The following is an 18326-nucleotide window of genomic DNA, read 5'->3' on the forward strand; positions in this document are numbered from 1 at the left end:
CCCCGTGGCCGCGGGATCGGGGGCGGCTGCCCTTGGCGCACGGCACCCGGCGCTGCTCGGTGCCCGTTGCTGCCCGGTGCCACGTGGGCCGGTGGCTCCGCGCTGTGCTGCCCTGGGCCGTCCCCCGCAACCCTCCCAGGCCGCTTCCTTGGAGGCTTTTCGCGGATCCCCCCTCCGCGCTTGCTTCCTGCGGTGCCCTCGTCCCGCGCGGGGCCCGGCGGGGCGCTGGGCTCCGTGGGGCTCGGTGCGCTCAGCGCCGTCCCGTGGCACCGCGCCGCGCTCCGCTCGCGGCCGTGGCCGTCCCGGTGCCGGCAGCGCTGTGGGAGCTGCCTTCTCCCGCTCTAACTTTAGCACCCGCAGCTGTGGTGCAACGGGAGCTCCTCGCCGCGTGGTATAAATACATCTGTGCGCTGCCCAAAATACACCGGGCGCGGTGACACCCCCGCGGTGCCGGGCTGCAGCCGGCGCTGCTCCCGCGGTGCCGCCGCATGGGGACGCGGTGCCGTCCCTTGGCCCCGGCTGCTGCCTTCCCCTTTTGGCCATTTGTGGGTTGAGGTTTCCTGGCCGGCCGCTCTCATGCCCTGCGGTGCCGTCCCCGGGCCACCCTCCCCCCCCCGCCCCCGGGTCCCACTGGTTCTTGCACGGCGGAAGCACAAATGGGCACGGGACGTGTTCTGGGCACAGTGGGTGCAGAGGGGGCCCGGTGCTGTCCCTGCCCCCCGTCCCTTGCTCCTGCCCTGACCCTGACCGCCATCCCCACGCGCTGGCTCTGCCCACCCCGTGCCCCACAGGGCTGTGCTGATGCCCTCAGCCCTGGGGGGTGGTGGTTCTGGGACTGAGGATCCCGGGGACAGGGACCAGGCCCCACGCCCTCGGTCTCGTGCAGGGCCTGGGGGAGCTGTGGTGTGGGAGCAGGCGCTGAGCACATGGAGATCTGTGCTGGGGGTGCTGGGACGTGGCTGCTCCCTGTGCCCGGTGCAGCTCTCGCGATGCCCTCGGGTGCCCCCGTGCTCAGCTCCAGGTTCAAAGTGCGGCTCTGGGTGTGGAGCAGCGCTGTGTCACAGCCCTCCTCCACTCCACGCTTCCTTGTTCGCCTCAGCTCCTGTCCTGCCCCAGCTCCCAGCAGCCTCGCCTTCCTGGTGCCTCCAGCAGAGGCAGTTCTGGGACCCCCTTTCCTTGGTCCTACTCAGAGCCCTCTCATCCATTGCCCTGCGCTGGGACACGGTGGTGCCACTGGGTTCCAGCTGTGCCCGTGAGGTCTCGCTCTCAGGTGGGTGACATCCCCCTGCCCGCTGCTTCGTGGCTGTGGGGGTTGCTCCTTCTGGCTCTGTTCCTCTGGGCTGTGCCACGGGGGTGGGTGTGCATGGGGCCTGGTGGCCAGGCTGTGTGGCTCCATGCCCATCCCCGTCCCCATACCGGTGTGGCAGCAGCAGTTCCTTCACCCTTACCCTCACCCTCAGCTGTACCCAGGGTCGTGTGCGTGACTCACGGTGCGGGAGCTGTGGCTCTCAGTCACCTCCGTCCCCTCCCCACGCAGGCACCCACGGAGCTGCCCGCAGGAGGCTGGGTGCGGTGCGGGGCTGTGCTGAGGCAGGAGCAGTGCTGGGGGTGCTGGGGTGCTGATGGAATGGCGCTGAGTTGGTGCCGGGGTAGTGCCGGGGTGGTGTCAGAATGGTGCTGAGATGGTTCTAGGGTGGTGCTGGGGTGATGCTGGAGTGGTGGTGAAATGGTGCCCGGTTGGTTCTGGGGAGGTGCTGAGGTGGTATTGGAATGGTGGGATGGTACTGGGGTGGTGTTGGAGTGGTACTGGAGTGGTGCTGGGATGGTGCCGTGGTGGTGCCAGATGGTGCTGGGCTGGTGCTGGGATGGTGCTGCTGCCCCTTCCCTGCGCTGAACACCCCCACCCCGCAGCCCAGCAGCATGGAGTGTGTGGCCCTGCCCGCTGCCCGCTGCCCCGTGCCCGCACGGCACCACGCAGACGTCGGATCGGGCCGGGCCTGCACGGCACCGCGCCGCTGCCCCTGAGCCGTGCCCCCGCCGTGTCCCCATGGAGAGGATGAGCTGGCTGAGCAAACTGACCCCGCGCGGGGTTGGGCAGCGTGCTGCCCGCAGCGCCAGCCTGCAGAGCCCCGTCACCGCCGACCCCGAGACCTGCCTGATGGTCTTCAAGAACCACTGGGCGCAGGTGAGACGGTGCCGGGTGGTGGGCACGGGGCATCTGTCAGGGTGGGCACTGAGCGCTCTGCCCGCAGGTGCTGCGCATCCTGGAGCGCCGTGGCTGCACGCCGGCCCCCGATGACCTGAGCGCGGTGCGTAACAACACCTACCAGCTGCTGAACTTGCTGGCCGAGGACCGGCCGCGCGGCGAGGCCGGCACGGGGCCCATCCTGGAGTTTGTGGTGGCCGAGAACCTGCTGGAGCGGCTGCTGGGCTGGCACCTGCAGGGAGACTTTGGCGAGGAGCGCAAGGTGGAGCAGCTGAAGCTGTATGAGATGCTCATCAGCCAGGCCCGGCAGCCCCTGCTGCGGCACCGCGCCGTGCTTACGCCGCTGCTGCGCCTGCTCAGCCTCTGCGCCGAGCCCGCCTCCGCGCCGCTGGAGAACAGCTTGGTGCTGCTGCTCAACCAGCTCTGCGTCTCGGTGGCCAAGGAGCCCGCCATCCTGGAGCTCTTCTTTCACAGCCACACCGACCAGGGCCCCGCCAACCTCATCATCTTCTCCCTCCTCATCCCCTTCATCCACCACGAGGGCGTGCTGGGGCAGCAGGCCCGCGATGCGCTGCTGCTCATCATGGCCATGTCAGCCAGCAACCATGCCGTCGCCAAGTCCATCACCGACAATTCCTACTTCTGCCCGGTAAGGCTGGTGCGGTGCCGGAGCTCCTGGGTGGTGCCGTGCGCCCCAGGACCGCGCTCAGTGCTTGTACCCGCAGGTCCTGGCCACGGGGCTGAGTGCTCTCTACTCCTCGCTGCCCCGCAAGATCGAGGTGCGCGGGGACGACTGGCACTGCCTGCGCCGCGAGGACTGGATCGGGGTCTCCTCCCTCGTGCTCTTCATGAACTCATTGGAATTCTGTAACGCCGTCATCCAGGTGGGGCTCTCGGTGACGTGGGGCGATGCAGGCTGGCACGGGCAGCCCTGACCCCTGCACCCTGCAGGTCGCCCACCCGCTGGTGCAGAAGCAGTTGGTGGATTATGTGCACAACGGGTTCCTGGTGCCCGTCATGGGGCCGGCGCTGCATAAGGTAGGGGCACCCCAGCAGCGGCGCCGCGGGGCATTCTGCGGTGCACTCAGCGCGCTTCCAGCTGCCGCTCTCTGTGCAGACCTCCATCGAGGAGATGATCGCCAGCACCGCCTACCTGGACCTGTTCCTGCGCAGCGTCAGTGAGACAGCACTGCTGAAGACCTTCCTGCGCTTCGTGCTGCTGCACCGCCACGACAATGCCACCATCCTCGACACGCTCGTCAGCCGCATCAACAGCAACTCACGGGTGAGTGGTGGGGCAGAGCGCCGGGGGACCCAAAGGTGCAGCTGCCTCATGTCTCCTCTGTCCCCAGCTCTGCATGGTGTCCCTGAGCCTCTTCCGGACGCTGCTCAGCCTCAACTGTGAGGACGTGATGCTGCAGCTGGTGCTTAGGTACCGCGCTGCTGTGCGGTGCTGGGATGGGGCTGGGGCATCGCCCTGTGGGCACTGGGATGGGGTGTGGTGGGTTGCATCTCCAGAGGATGTGATGCAGGATGGGATGGGGCTGGGTGCATCCCCAGGAATGGGGATGGGATGGTGCTACATGGGTGCTGGGTGGGCATGGCTGCATCCCATGGAGAGCACATGGGGTCTGATGGGCAGTATGAGACAGGGCTGAGGCGTCACTGTGTGTGATGGGCAGGGCACAGCTGTGTCCCAGGGGTGGCATCTCCAGGGGGTCCAGTGGAAGGATGGCAGAGGGCTGGGGTGTCACCAAGTGGGCGCTGGATGGCCACAGCTGTGGCCTGAGGGTGGCATCTCTGGGGGATCCAATGTCGGGATGGGATGGGGCTGGGACATTGCTATGCGGGCATTAGAATGAGACATGGCTGTGACATGCAGGGACAAGTGCCCAGGGGGACATACCCAGGGGATCTGATGGCAGTATGGGATGGGGCTGGGCTATCATCATTTTGGTGCTGGGATAGGCACAGCTGTATTCCACGGGGGGCGTTCCCAGGGGTTGAAATGACAGAACAGAATGGTGTGGGGCTGGTGCCTGCTGCCCCTGCCCTGCGGTCCCATTGCGTCCCGTTCACAGCCCTGCATCCCACCAGGTACCTGCTGCCCTGCAGCCACGTCATGCTGAGCCAGAAGCGGGCGGTGCGGGACCTGGACATCTATGGCAAGACGGCCGCCAAGTTCCTCTCACTCATCCCACACTGCTGCCGGCCTGAGAATGCACCACTGCCAGAGCGCGACGAGGAGCATGCGACGTGGGCAAAGGGTACGGCACCGGCACTTCAGGTCCACACTGTGCACCACCCCCGACCCCGCGCTGCTGAGCACCATCTCCACTCCATAGGGCAGAGCAGCCCGAGCGTGGACGCGTCCTCAGCAGTGCCGGCGCCGCGGCCCTCCACGCCATCGCGTCTCGCCTTCTTCATGAGGCAGCAGAGTGGCGGCCCCGAGGCAGCCGGCACAGCACCGCGCTCCCCTGGCACGCCGAGCGGCAGCCCCGCACACCGGGCCGCCCGCTGGGAGGAGGTGGCGGAGCTGGACAGGAACTACCTGGAGTACCTGCGGGACGCGCGCCGCAGCATTGACCGCTGCGCATGGGCGTGCCGTGTCTGGTCGGCCCCCTACGATGGCGAGGAGCCCGCCGCCCCTGGAACCACCCCTGACGTGGCCCCGCTGCCTGACAGCACCCCAGGGTCCCTGACCCCGCGGACTAAGAAACGGGGGCTGCCTGAGGAAGGCACGGGGAGGGCTCCCAGCCCCATTGAGCCCCATGCTTTGGGGCCTAGCCCTGATGCACGGGACTCAGTGGTACTGGTGAATGGGGCACACGGGCACACGGAGCCGGGGCGGCCCGAGGGGGACGTGGCGGTGAAGAAAGTGCGCAGGAGTCCGCGAGGTGAGGGGCTGGCGCACAACGGTGCCCGGGCACAGCCTGCGGGCTGGGAGCCGCCGCGCTCGGTGGACTCGCTGCTGGAGGAGCTGCTGGCCAAGGCACCGGCTGAACCCAACGGAGCGGGCGTCAGCATTGAGGCCTTCACCCAGGAGCTGCGAGAGATTGAGGCCGAGATGGAGAACGGGGCCAGGGCTGAGCCGCCTGCCACGCCCGAGCCACTGCTGTCCCGCGAGGAGGAGGAAGCCTACGCCAGCTTCGCCACTCTGCCTGAGGGCGAGGAGGCGCTGGGCCGTGTGCGGGTGCTGGACCCGCTGGCACAGGCTGTGGCCAGCCCACCGCGCACTGTGGGACCGCCCCACAGCCAACCCTTCACAGGTGGGGCCAAATGGGGCACGGGTGGGAATACTTCCATCTCCCATCCCTTGGTCACGCCCTGACGCCTGCACCCACCCGCAGGGCCCTTCGTGACGGTGCTGTTTGGCAAGCTGGAGAACATGCTGCACAACTCCCTCTACGTGAACTTCCTGCTGACGGGGCTGGTGGCCCAGCTGGCCTGCTACCCGCAGCCACTGCTGCGCTCCTTCCTGCTCAACACCAACATGGTCTTCCAGCCCAGTGTCAAGTCTCTGCTGCAGGTTTGGGGATCGGGCGCTGTTCGTGGTGCTGCTAGCGCTGTCCTTGGTGCTGCTGGCGCTGTCCGTGGTGCTGCCCGTGGGGCCGCCCGCTGCACCCTATCCTCCATCCAATCCCATCCTGTCCCACCCATCCCATCTTGTCCTACATGTCCCCTCCTGTCCCGCCTCGCAGGTGCTCGGCTCGGTGAAGAACAAGATCGAGAGTTTTGCTGCCAGCCAGGAGGACTTCCCCATGCTGCTCTTCAAGGCCAAGAAGTACCTGATTGCCCGTGGCAAGCTGGACTGGGCTGATGCACCGGGTGTCATGCCAGCGCTGCGCCGCTCGGAGACGTTGGGTGAGATGGGGCCGGAGCTGCTGCCGTGGGGGTGGGGGTGCTGAGGGTGCACTGTGTGTGGGGGTGTCCATGGCGCTACGTGGGGCCTGGGAGCTGCTCTGGGATGGGGAGCACATGTCCCTCGGTGTGGATGGCTGGGGGCTGCCATGGTGAAGGGGCTGTGGCACTGGAGTCCAGGGGCTTCACGTTGTGTTGCATGGGGGCTGTATGCCATTCTGGGTGCTGCATGCAAGACTGGGGTCTGCCTCTTTCTTGCTTCTGCGTGCTGCATTGGGCTAGGGGCTGCATTGCACAGCGGGCTGCACATGGCACTGCTTCCAGGGCTGGGTTCTGCCTCTCCATTGCAGCACACAGCTCCTAGACCTCAGCAGCATTCCACAGGGGGCTGCATGTGGCGCTGCATGCAAACTGGTCTCTGCCTCCCCCTTGCTGCATTGCACTGGGGGCTGCGTGCTGCGCTGGGGGCTGTATTGCACTGGGGGCTGCACATGGCTCCGTGTGTGGCCTGGGCTCTGCCTCGTGTCATGCCCTGGGCTGTGCTCCATGCCATACCCCATACAATACCCCAGGCCGTGCACTGGTCTGTTCCCCGTGTTCCATGCCTTGCCCCATGCCTTGCCCTGTGCCATGTCCCGGGCCGTGCCTGTGGCATTGCGCTCGTGGCCCCGCAGCTGACGCAGCCCCTCAGCCCGCAGCCGGAAGCCGTCGCTGGGCGAGCTGATCCTGCGGCACACCAACAGCCCGACGCGGGCACGGCAGGCGGCACAGCTGGCGCTGCAGCAGGTGCGGGACGGGCCGGTGCTGCAGGCGCTGGCAGGGGCCACCCTGTTCCGCGGCTCGGCCGAGAAGCAGAGCGAGGCGCTGCGCGTCAAGAACGCCGTGTACTGCGCCGTCATCTTCAGCGAGTTCCTGAAGGAGCTGGCGGCCATCGCCCAGGCGCACGCTGTCACCTCCCCGTTCCTGTCCGAGCCGCCCGAGGAGTGACCCTGGCAGCTGCTTTTTAACCGCGCGCGGGGCACGGACCTTTTTAATTTATTTGGGATGAATGTTCTGCCGGGGAGCTGGCCCCGGGCGGCCGCGGGGATACGTGGGGACGGCAGGGCCGGACGGTGCCACCTGGCGTGGGGCGGGCTGGCTCTGCCCCCTGCCGCCCCCGTGGCCCCGATGTCACCCACCACCCACCCGCTCCTCTCTATGCAATGCCCCGCTCCGTGGGGTGGCTGTGGGGCAGGGTGGGGGCGTGGGGCCGGGCGGTGCATGAGGGGCCGGTGTGTCTGTGCTGTGTAAAAGCCCTTCTGTAATAAAGGGTCTGGTCGAGGGCACTGCTGCTGCTATCTCTGCAGGGCTGGAGAGGAAGGATCCTCATCAGCGGGGTCTCCTTCACTGCTTCATGCTGGGGTTTTGGGGGTCCGTGGAATCTTGGATTCACTGAGGTTGGAAAAGACCTCCAAGATCCCCAACCCGCCCCCACCGTGCTCACCAACTGTGCCCCTCAGTATCACGTCCACACGGTTCTGGAACACCCCCAAGGGCGGTGACCCCCTCCAAGTCCCTGGGCCGCCCGTGCCGGTGCATTGCCACTCTTTGGGAGAAAGAATTTTCCCTTTTATTCTTCCTGGCCCTCCCTGCATGCGGTATGTCTGGGGGGTCCTGATGGAGCCTGTTGTGCCTGGCGGACCATGGGGCTGAGGCTGGGGATGTTGGCTGGCACCGTGTGTGCCGTTGTGGCCAGTGAGCGGCTGCTGGAGGAGACAGTAGAGCAGCTCAGTGAGCATTTTGGCATAGCCCTCCTGGGTGTTGGATGCCCAGCACCGTTGCCCATTGCTTGCTGGCCCGGTTGATGCAGGTGCTGTGCTCCAGCACAGAGCAGTGCTGTGGGCTCCAGCCCTGGGTGCTGTGGTGTTTCCCATCCAAGGATCTCCGTCCTTGCCGGCACATCCTGCAGTGTTCACCCCTTGGTCAATGTCTGCCCCTCAGCAGAGCAGGGTGCTGAGCACAGCCCCATGGCCCACGACACCGTGCACCCTCTCCACCTCATCCTCCATCAGCAGCTCCACCAGCTCGCTGTGGGCTGGATGCACGCAGGGGGCGGCCACTGAGGACTTGGTGTGTCCATTGCCATGGTTGGGCCAGCGCCACAGGCAGCAGCAGCTCTGCAATGAGAAGGTTCCCACATAGGCAGCAGCAATGATCAGTGTCTGACCCTTGGTGCATGCGGGCGCAGTGCTGCAGCGGTCACTGAAGCGTGTCCTTGTGGGCGCCCACAGCACCACGCAGCCCTCAGCATCTGCCCCGTCCATGCTGGCATCCCGCCCGTGTGCTGCTCTGCGTTCTCACCCTCCACCATGACATTCCAGATGGACAAATGGAAGGACCCACGTGGCTGTGCCTTGGGAGGAGCCCCCCACCGCTGCTGAGGGCTCCGTGCTGCCCACAGCCGTTTCCATGAGATCCATCACATCTCCGGTTCTTTACACTGAAATATGCTGCAATGATGCCACTAACATTAATTTCCTGGTGGAACGCGGTGCAATGTGGCACCTGTGTCAGTCAGTGAGCAGTACACCCCGGTGCTTACATCCATCAACCCAATGTTCAGCAGAGCCACTTCCTACAGAGCAGTGCTGGTGGGTGTTAATTATCCCTGCAGTGTTTTAAGCCTTCGTTTGTAAATTCTAACTTGCACCCATTTGGGTTTTGGCATCCATTCGAGTGCTCTTCCTGCCTGCCAGGTTTTTCTATGAAGCTCTCATGCTGAACCAACAGATTAATGGGAAAATCACCCATGCTGCCCTACTCTGCGGTGTCAGCGTGGGAAGTGTGAATGCAGGGTGGTTGTGGGGGCTGAAATGGGGATGAAATGGGATGGGATGGGATGGAGACAGGGATGGGGATGGGATGGAGATGAGGATGGGGATGGGAATGGGAGGGGATGGGAATAAGGATAGGGATTGGGATGTGATAGGGATGGGATGGAGATGAGGGTGGGGATGGGATGGGATGGGATGGAGCTGAGGATAGGGATAAGCATAGGGATAGGGATAGGGATGGGGATGATGGGGATGGGGATGGGGATGGGAGGAAGATGAGGATGGGGATAGGGATGAGGATAGGCATAGGCATAGGGATGGGATGAGGATGGGGATGGGGATGAGAATGGGAATGGGAATGGAAATGGGGATGAGAATGATATGGGCATAGGGATGGGGATGGGATGGGATGGGATGGGATGGGATGGGGGTTTACATGGACTGGCTGGGCCCTTCCCTGCTCTGTGTGATGGGGCTGCTCAGAAATGTGCTGAAGCCGCCTCTGAAAAGCCTCAAACAATATGGGCTGGGAGCATGTCAGCACTTCCTCCTGTTTATGTGGGTGTCTGTCTTAAAATGTAAATTAAGGACAGCATTTTCCTCTTGGGAATGCCAGGTTTTTCAGTACACACCTGAAAACGTGTCAGAGCTCCTCAGTGGTTTTGGTTCTCTCCTTCCTCCAAAGGTGCACAGATGCACAAAGCTGCACACAGCTGAAGAGATCCCTGTGCAGGGTAATGTTGTTGCTGCAAGGTCAGTGGTATCTCGAGGACACCATCAGCAGCAGGCTGCTGGCACGGTGCTGGTAGCATTGTGTTCATCTGATGGGAAGTGAAGGTGCTCTGCTTTGGTCAAGTCAAAGACTACACAGGTTTGGATTTCAGGGAGCATTTGTTTTACTTTAGGACAGCACAGCAGCTCGGCCATGGCACTATGAAAACCTGGAGTGATGCACCCTGGCAGCAAAGCAGTGCCAGCAGTGTTGGGTCCTGTCTGTGGCACTGGGATATGCAGGTTCTTGGGCAATGTTTGGGCAGAGATGGGAAACAGAGCCAGGAACGTCCTGCATGCGGTGCCCAGGGCTGGGGTCAGAGGTCCGGGTGCTGGGAGCAGGGACACAGCCCAGGCCTGCCCTCACCCTGCAGAGCTGCAGGAGCTGCCAAGCAGCTCTGTTCCCCCCACACAGCACTGCGGCTCCTGGGGGTGGTAGGGATCCAAAATTAGAGCCAAGCAGCATTTCTCATTTTTCTGTCCTGGAAAGCACTTCCACCAGCAGAGATGCACAGATTGACACCCCAACCCTGTGGAGATGGAACAGCCCTGCTGGCTCCTGCCGTGCTCCACTTTCCCTGCAGGCGGGCGATGCTGGGGGTGGTGGGGTGGGCAGGGTGCAGGGGGGGGCAGTGGGGGCAGAGCCCCTGGGCGCACGTCCTTGCATCTGCTGGGATGCCTGAGTGAACCCCCGTGCCCACATGCACACACGTGTGAGCATGCAAGGGCTGCTGGCACCACGCTGTCTGTGTGGGGTCTCCAGGCAGGACGAGCTCTGATGGGTCACAGGCGAAAGGACACGGCACATCTGTCCCGGGTGGCACAGCATGTCTGTCCTGGCCACCCCTCTGCAGTAAGGGACTGGGGAGAGGAGTGGGACGATGCATCTGGGTCTGGGGGGGGGGACAAATCCCAGAGCACAGCTGAGCTGTGTGCAGGGCACTGTGGGCTGGAGGGGATGGTGCGGGGACCAGCAGGGACCCATGGAAGGCAGCAGCAGGACCTGTCCCTCCCTGGGAGGCCACCGGTGACGCAGGGAATGGTGCAGCCCAGGGCTCCTCTCGCCTTCCTTCCTGCCCGGCCCTGACTCATTTCCTGCCCGTGTGGGGCCAGACTCCCAGCGCCTTGCCCGGAGCACACCTCGCTGCAGCCCCACAGCTGAGCTGCACGCAGTGGGGCCCTGCACCCCGTGAGGACATCGGGTTTGTACGGCAGTGCCTCCACATGTCCCATGCAGTGGGATCACCCTGGGAGCGGTGCCACAATGTGATGCTCACACAGGTGCCCTGTGCCACGGCATCTCCATGCCACAGTGTCCTGTCCCAGTGGCCTCAGGGACATTTCCTCAGGCCCAGGGCTGCGTTAGGGATGTGGAGGAGGGTGGAGAGGGAGGAGACCCTGACCACAGCCACTGGGAGCTGAGAGCTGTGGGGTGCTTTGGGCTGCGTGGCACCAAGCTGATGCCCAACGCTTGGTGCCAACAAAAGCAGCACTCAGGGTTTGTAAGGGAGGAGCAGCTCCCAAACAGCAAGCACGGCCCATGGATGTAGAGCCTCCACCAGCAGGGGATCAGCCAGCCCACAGCTGTGGGATTGGGATGCACCCGGACTCTGTCACATCTGTGCTCTGTGCCCTGTGCCTTCCCCACAGACCCACAGAGCTGGGCTGGGGATGGTGCAGACGCTGCTTGCTGGCCGAGCTCCACCTCAAGACTCACTGACATATTTTTGGCCCCACACAGCTCGCAGCTCCGTTTCTGTGCTGCCCATGGCCATCTATGGCTAACTGAAGCCTGGGCTTCCTGCTGGCTGAGCTGTGGGCTGGGACAGGAAGCGCAGCTGGGCAGCAGTGCTGGGTGACAGTGCAGGCAACGGCTCCACTGCGCGCCCTCTGACAGATGCATGGCACGGGGCTCCTGCTCACAGGACAGCCCGAGGCAATTTGGGTCCTGGAGGGATCGCTGGTTCAGGGTTTGGGGGACCAGGATGTGCTGGGCAGGGAGCAGTGGATTGCATTGGGAATGTTCAGTCTGGAGAAGAGGAGGCTCACAGGAGACCTTATGGCTCTGTACAACTGCCTGAAAGGAGGCTGTGGCGAGAGGGGTCAGCCTCTGCTCCCAGGTAACAGCAAAAGAACGAGAGGGAACGGACTCAAGCTGCCCAGGGGATGGTCAGGTTGGGTATTAGGAAGAATTTCTTCTCAGAGTGTTCAGGTGCTGGCACAGGCTGCCCAGGGAGGCGGGGAAGTCACCATCCTCGGTGTTCAAGGAATGTGTAGATGTGGTACTATGGGATGTGGTTTAGTGGGAAAATATTGGTTGTAGATGGATGGCTGTGCTGGATCTTCTTGGAGGTCTTTTCCAACCTTGGTGATTCTATGATTCTATGGCATCCCCGAGCAGCACGGCCTCCTCACAAGTGGCCATGGCATCCCCGAGCGGGCAGAGCATCCCCAAGCAGCCACGGCATCCCTGAGCAGAAAGAGCATCCCCAAAAAGCATGGCATCTCCAAGTACCATTGCATCTCCATGCAGCATGGCACCACTGTGCACCGCACATCAACAATGGTTGTGCTTCCAGAGCAGCACCGGGGGCGAGGGGCAGCGGAGAAGCTGGGACCCCCATCCTGGAGTGGAGATCATCATTGCAGAATCATAGAAGCTCCCCAGCCCTTCTGTGCTGTGCAGCTCTCTGCAGCACCGGGTGCAGATGTGTCAGGACACCTCGGAGCTGTTCCTGGGTGGCTGATGCAGTGCCACTGCTGTGCCCTCTCCTTCTGTGCCCTCTCTGCACACACTGCTCTGCTCAATGGCACAGCTTCGTGCCCTTGGGCTGCAGCCTTCGCTGCAGGGCTCCCAGCATAGGTGGCACCGCACCAGGTGGGTGTAGCATCAGATGGGTTCTGGGGGTTTGCTAACACAGGGGCTGAACCATTGTTGCTTCGCTGATGGTGCTGGCAGCACTGGGACCACAGCTGAAGTGCTCTGAGGGAAAATGAAGAAGAGAACCGAGGGAAAATTAGCAGGACTGAGTTGCAGCGGGGCCATGCAGCACTGGGGCCATCCTGTGGGGACACACAGTGCTCCTCAGTGGGGTCCACACTGACCCCACGCTCAGCGTCTTACATCAACCAATGGATAAATCCGGAAACCTATTCCCTGCGTGGATCACCTCCTCCATGATTTGCTGACGCACTGTTCCATGGGAATGTTACACAACTGCTGAAGAGGACTCCTTCCAGCAGTGAATTGACCAGGATGCATTTCCCACTAGAACCGATGGAAGCATTAATTTCTGTTCCTGAGAGCTGCAGCGTGGAGCTGGGTGGGGTTTGCTGCACTGACACGTGGGATGAGGACAACACGGGCGCTGGTGATCACATCCTCCACGGACACCATGGGGGCTGCAGCTGCTGAGCCCCACGGTTCATTACTGCCCCGTTCACGAGAGGGTTCCAGTGATGTGCGGGTGCTGCATGGCTGCTTTGGTGGCACAGGGGGGTACTTTCGAATGGCACGTGGTGAGTGTGATGCTGCCCACGTTACAATGCCTGTGGTATGCACAGTGCTGCACCCACATGCTCAGGATTCCTGACAGCTGGAACGGAACAGCTCAGTCAGAAGGGACCTTCAAAGATCACAGAGTCCTAGAATGGCTTGGGTTGGAAGAGACTCCAAGGATCAAGCTCCAACCCCCTGCTGCACTCAGGGCTACAACCTCCAGATCTGGCACTAGCCCAGGCTGCCCAGGGCCCCATCCAGCCTGGCCTTGAGCACCTCCAGGGATGGAGCATCCACAGCCTCTCTGGGCAGCCTGCTCCAGCACCTCACCACTCTCTCTGTAAAGAACTTCCCCCTGACATCCAATCTAAACCTTCCCTCCTTGAGCTTAAAACCATTCCCCCTTGTCCTACCACTGTCTACCCTTGTAAAAAGTTGATTCCCCTCGTGATTATCATCCCCTTTTCAATACTGGGAGGCTGCACTGACGCCTCCTCGCAGCCTTCTCTCCTCCATGCTGAACAAGCCCAGCTCCCTCAGCCTGTCTTTGCAGGGGAGGTGCTCCATGCTCTGCTCATCTTGGTGGCCTCCTCTGGCTCCTCTCCAACATTTCCACATCCTTCCTGTACCGGGGGCCCCAGATCTGGATGCAGATGGGGCCTCAAGATGGCAGAGAGGGACAGTTACCTCCCTGGCCCTGCTGCCACCCCTCCCCTGATGGAGCCCAGGATGCCATTGGCTTTCCAAGCAGCAAGAGCACACTGCTGGCAAGAATGATTCGCCACAGGGGATCCCAGAGCCCCCAGGCCTTCAAGCATCCTCCTGCCTCGCTCAGTGCACAGTCATTCCAGTCCTGCCTCTGGGAGCACCATCCCATCCCATCCTCATGGTCTGGGCTGACCTGCAGCCCCTTGCCTGCTCTGCCAGCTCGGACATGGCAGTGACACCCCCAGACTGGGGGGTGCTGACCCACAGCTCTGCTGGGCTGGGCCAGGGACCCAGTGCCACAGCTGCACCCAGCCCCACTTTGTCCCTTTTCAGTATTAACTCCACAAGCAATGCTGCCCATAAACAACCCTGTTAAAGCAACACTGCCAGCTTAGCTACCCTGGTTTAAGACACTCAGTTTCCATTACTCCACCTCTGGTTCTCACCATATTCCCTTCTCCCACGCTGCACCATGCTGCCACTCCTATTTTCTCTCCTGAACGTGTCCTACAGAAGGGCTCAGTTCTCAGAACCACACCGCCTGGAACTACTGGAACTGTGAGCAGCTGTCACCTCTAAGCCAGGCCCAGGTTACCCACATGTTTAAGCCTAAGCTGTGCCCAGCTGCCCTGCAGCACAAAGCCCAACCACATCACAGCCCCAAGTCCTGACACAGGGACAACGTTCACCCCCTGACCCTCACCCCCACGCCAAACCTTCATCTCTCCTGCGTAGGAAACCTGGAATATCAGAACAGCGCCTGCCTAAAACCATCACGTTTCCTCAAGAAACTCACTCATCCATTTTCCACAGTGCTGTTGCATTCCTGTGCTGTTCATTTCACATCATACACACGATACAGACTTTAAAAAAAGTTTTATTTCTCCGTTATGCTCCGTATGCTGGTTTTAAAACTTCTGGAACTGCTTCTTGGTGCCAGCAGCCTTTGTGACCTTGAGGACATTGAACCTGACAGTCTTGCTGAGGGGCCGACACTCTCCCACGGTGACAATGTCTCCAATCTGCACATCCCTGCAAAGAAACCAACAGCAGTGTTTCAGTGGCTGTGAATTTGCAGCTTTTTGCTCTGTAGCACAGGCATTTGCAGCACACGCTGCCAGAAATGCTGCCGTGTAACCGCACTAGAAGTGACCCTGCATAATCAGAGCTGCAGAACAAGGAGGGGAGGTGCAACGTGAAGCTGCAGAGATGACTGTGCTGAAATAGAGGCAGGCACCCCCCGCGCTGCCCCCCCAGCCTCGGAGCCTGACACTCCACGTGAGCACAAACTCAAGGCAGTAGATGTGAGGCTCCCACAGAAGCAGGATGAGCGCTGAGCACCTGAAGGGAAACCCTTCAGCCATCACCAGTTTCCCTTCCATTCACTTAGACCCGAAGCCGCACTGGCATTTGGGCTACTCCAGGTTTCTCTGGGAACCCTGCTTTGGAAACACGCAGGAGATGCAGATGTCAGCCTCTGAACTCGCCCCCTGTGGCCTCAGCATTTGCTTTGGGAACATCTGCTCGAGGCTTTTTTTTTTTTTTAAACCTTTCTCAAGAACTACAGAACTGTAACAGCGCGTGGTTTCACAAACGCAGCAGGCAGACTGACTGGAACAGGTCTGATGGTTCAGCAGTTGCCACCGGCATTGTCAGCAGCCCCTTCACCAACAGGGACTCTGAAGACCATCGTGAGTTCACACATCACCACCAGCAAACAAGTTCCAGGTCAGCAGCAGTAATAAAACTGCACCTTCCACCCCGATGCGCTCACTCGCTTCAGCAGAACCTGGGTTGAGCATCACACAGATCGGACACGCGTGCGAGACACACAAGCACTTCCACAGCCCTGCACTGTGAGGATCAGAGCCCTGCCCCGTTGCTGTGGAGCAGTGGGGCTGCTTGCACACACCTGAAGCAGGGGGAGAGGTGCACAGACATGTTCTTATGGCGCTTCTCAAAGCGGTTGTACTTGCGGATGTAATGCAGGTAGTCCCGGCGGATGACAATGGTGCGCTGCATCTTCATCTTGGTGACCACACCTGGGGACGAGAGCACAGGGGATGGGACGATGGGCACAAGCATTCAGTGGCCATCAGCAAAATGGGCCGGGGATCTGCTTCTAACTACTGGGGAATGGAGTCTTTCAGAGAAGCTACCCAGGATCAGCAGTGCGCAGTATTTCACATGTGAAGGCAGTGCCCCTCAATTCCAGTAACCTCTCCTGACCTAGCTTAACAATAAATTATCATGTATCCTTTCAGGGGTGCTCCAGCACCCTCATTCTTCCAGGATGCAAGGACTTCCTTTCCACTTACCAGACTACACCCTTCACATTTGTGTTATAAAACAAATTAGTTCTTCTTTCTGATAATCTCCTGAACACACTCTGATCCTTGTCCTAGAGCCAGCACTGCCTGCATTACACTGAACCAGCACCCACACTGCACAGAGAAAGGTCAGCAGCAGGTCCTTGCACCAGGCATCAGCAAAGCCGTGTGGCATTGTCGTCACAGTCCCTTCACCATGAGGCTTGGAAGACCATCGTGAGAATGGCATCATGTGCAGCTCAAGGACCACTGCTGTGCTTCCCGGCAGCTCCAGACTGACACCTGTGGGCTCTGTGTGATTACCCACCCTGGTGGCATCATTACGCTTATGGTGCTGCTGCACAACTCACCTGACAGGATCCGGCCACGGATGGAGACATTACCAGTGAAGGGGCACTTCTTGTCAATGTAGGTACCCTCAATAGCCTACAAGAAAAGCAATGGTCAGCGTCTGGGCAGGCAGCCCTGGCAGCACAGTGGCTCAGTGACAGTGCTAAGGAGTTGTGAGTGGTGCAGTTGATACAACAGAAGGAAGAGATCCAAAGGGACCTGGACAAGGGCCCATGTGAACCCAATGAGGTTCAGCGAGGCCAAATGCAAAGCGCTACGCTTCAGCTGGAGCAATCCCAGGTATGAGCACAGGCTGAGACAAGAAGTCACTGAGCAGTCCTGTGGAGAAGGACTAAGGGGTTCTGGTGGACGAGATGGACACAAGCTCGCAGCCTGGAAGGCCAGCAGTGCCCCGGGCTACACCAATGGGGGGGGAAGTAGACACAAAAGGGACTGTCCCCCTCTGTCTGCCCTCATGAGGCCCCGTCTGGAGCACTGTGTCCAGGTCTGGGGCCCCCAGCACAGGAGGGATGTGGGGTGGTGGGAGCGGGTCCAGAGGAGGGCACGGGGATGCTCAGAGGATGGAGCAGCTCTCTATGGAGACAGGCTGAGTGAGCTGGGGGTGTTCAGCATGGAGAAGGGAAGGCCTGGGGAGACCTCACTGCGATCTTCCAGTTCTTAAAGGGAGCTCATAAGCAGGAGGGAGAGCGACTTTGTACACCGGCCAACAGGAACAGGACAAGGGGGAATGACTTTAAACTAAAAGAAACAGATTTAGCATATAAATTAACTAAAATGAATAAATAATAGAATTGTTATCGTATTATTGATATGTATATATGAGAAGCAAATTTAATAGCCGAATTTCGATTAGGTACCACGGAGAAATTTTTACACAGAGGGCCGCGAGGCCCTGGGCACCTGGGCAATGGGAGATGTCCCTGCCCGGGGGGATAGAACCGGACGATCTCTGAGGTCCTTCCCAACCTCCCCACTCTGTGGTTCCACGACCAGCACTGCTCCAGGCCCAGTGCCCGCTGGCAGCAGCCCCGGGCCGTACCTCCTTGGGTGTCTTGAAGCCGAGGCCGATATTCTTGTAGTAGCGGGGCAGCTTCTCCTTGCCGCCCTCGCCCAGCAGCACCCTCTTCTTGTTCTGGAAGATCGTGGGCTGCTTCTGGTACGCCCGCTCGGTCTGAGGTGGGGAGAAAAGGCATCACCGACCGCCTCGGGCTCACCGAGACCCCAACCCGGCCCCGGGCCTCCCCCGGCTCACCCAGACCCCGTCCCGTGGGCCTCGTCGACACCGGGGCCTCTCCCCGCCACCCCGGCGCTCGGCGCCCCATCCGCACGGACAACGCCCGCCCCGGGGCTCCTCTCCGGCCCCACGACCCCCGCCGGCTCCCCTCGCTGGAAGCCCGGCGGATCGCAGCGACCGCGGCCCAGCGCCGCGCGGGCCCCACCTGCGTGTCCGCCATCTTGGAGAGCGCGGCGGAAAAAGGAGCGCGTGCGGTGCGCGGCGCCGCTTATCCGGGGCGGGGCGGAAGGGGCGGGGCGAGCGCCGGAAGTTGCCACGCGAGGAGGGGGCGTGGCCTGCGGCTGCGCGCATGCGTGAGGCGGCCGGGCCGCGGTGCGTGGGGTTCCTCGTGCGGGGGCTGGGCTCTTGGCGGCTGCGGGTATCGGCGGTTGTCGGGGTTCTGCTCTGAATTGCACAGAGCGGGAGCTTCGGGCTCAGGCTCTGGGTCCGGACAAGCATAGGGTGGTGGAGTTGGAGGAGACCCCCAGCCCCACCCCTGCCGCGGGTGGGTGCC

The 18326-nt window shown here is 61.7% G+C and overlaps 2 protein-coding genes across 2 annotated transcripts; one reads left to right on the top strand and one right to left on the bottom strand.

Moving 5' to 3' along the window:
* Positions 210-7392, top strand: FAM160A2 (family with sequence similarity 160 member A2). The gene is made up of 12 exons (XM_021383890.1): positions 210-1270; positions 1912-2185; positions 2253-2855; positions 2932-3090; positions 3158-3244; positions 3324-3491; positions 3559-3638; positions 4304-4473; positions 4552-5475; positions 5557-5735; positions 5908-6070; positions 6759-7392. The coding sequence occupies exons 2-12, from the start codon at positions 2048-2050 to the stop codon at positions 7052-7054; spliced, it is 2967 nt and encodes a 988-aa protein (XP_021239565.1). The 5' UTR covers positions 210-1270; positions 1912-2047; the 3' UTR covers positions 7055-7392.
* On the bottom strand, positions 14718-18103 carry RPS11 (ribosomal protein S11). The gene is made up of 5 exons (XM_021383899.1): positions 17979-18103; positions 17579-17710; positions 16539-16614; positions 15771-15900; positions 14718-14890 (listed from the first exon to the last, which is right to left on the bottom strand). Exons 1-5 carry the CDS (start codon positions 17991-17993, stop codon positions 14767-14769), a joined length of 477 nt encoding a protein of 158 aa, XP_021239574.1. The 5' UTR covers positions 17994-18103; the 3' UTR covers positions 14718-14766.

Source organism: Numida meleagris, chromosome 1 (assembly GCF_002078875.1).
Source record: "Numida meleagris isolate 19003 breed g44 Domestic line chromosome 1, NumMel1.0, whole genome shotgun sequence".
Classification (NCBI taxonomy): domain Eukaryota; kingdom Metazoa; phylum Chordata; class Aves; order Galliformes; family Numididae; genus Numida; species Numida meleagris.

Bases quoted from the DNA above. Each gene is read 5' to 3' on its own strand.
- FAM160A2 (XM_021383890.1), top strand. From the start codon at position 2,048: ATGGAGAGGATGAGCTGGCTGAGCAAACTGACCCCGCGCGGGGTTGGG. The intron at 4,474-4,551 runs GTACGGCACCGG...TCCACTCCATAG, and splicing joins GCATGCGACGTGGGCAAAGG to GGCAGAGCAGCCCGAGCGTG. The intron at 6,071-6,758 runs GTGAGATGGGGC...GCAGCCCCTCAG, and splicing joins GCGCCGCTCGGAGACGTTGG to CCCGCAGCCGGAAGCCGTCG.
- RPS11 (XM_021383899.1), bottom strand. The intron at 15,901-16,538 runs GTGAGTTGTGCA...TCTCGTCCCCAG, and splicing joins CCGTGGCCGGATCCTGTCAG to GTGTGGTCACCAAGATGAAG. The intron at 14,891-15,770 runs GTGTGTGCAAGC...GTTTCTTTGCAG, and splicing joins CACCTCTCCCCCTGCTTCAG to GGATGTGCAGATTGGAGACA.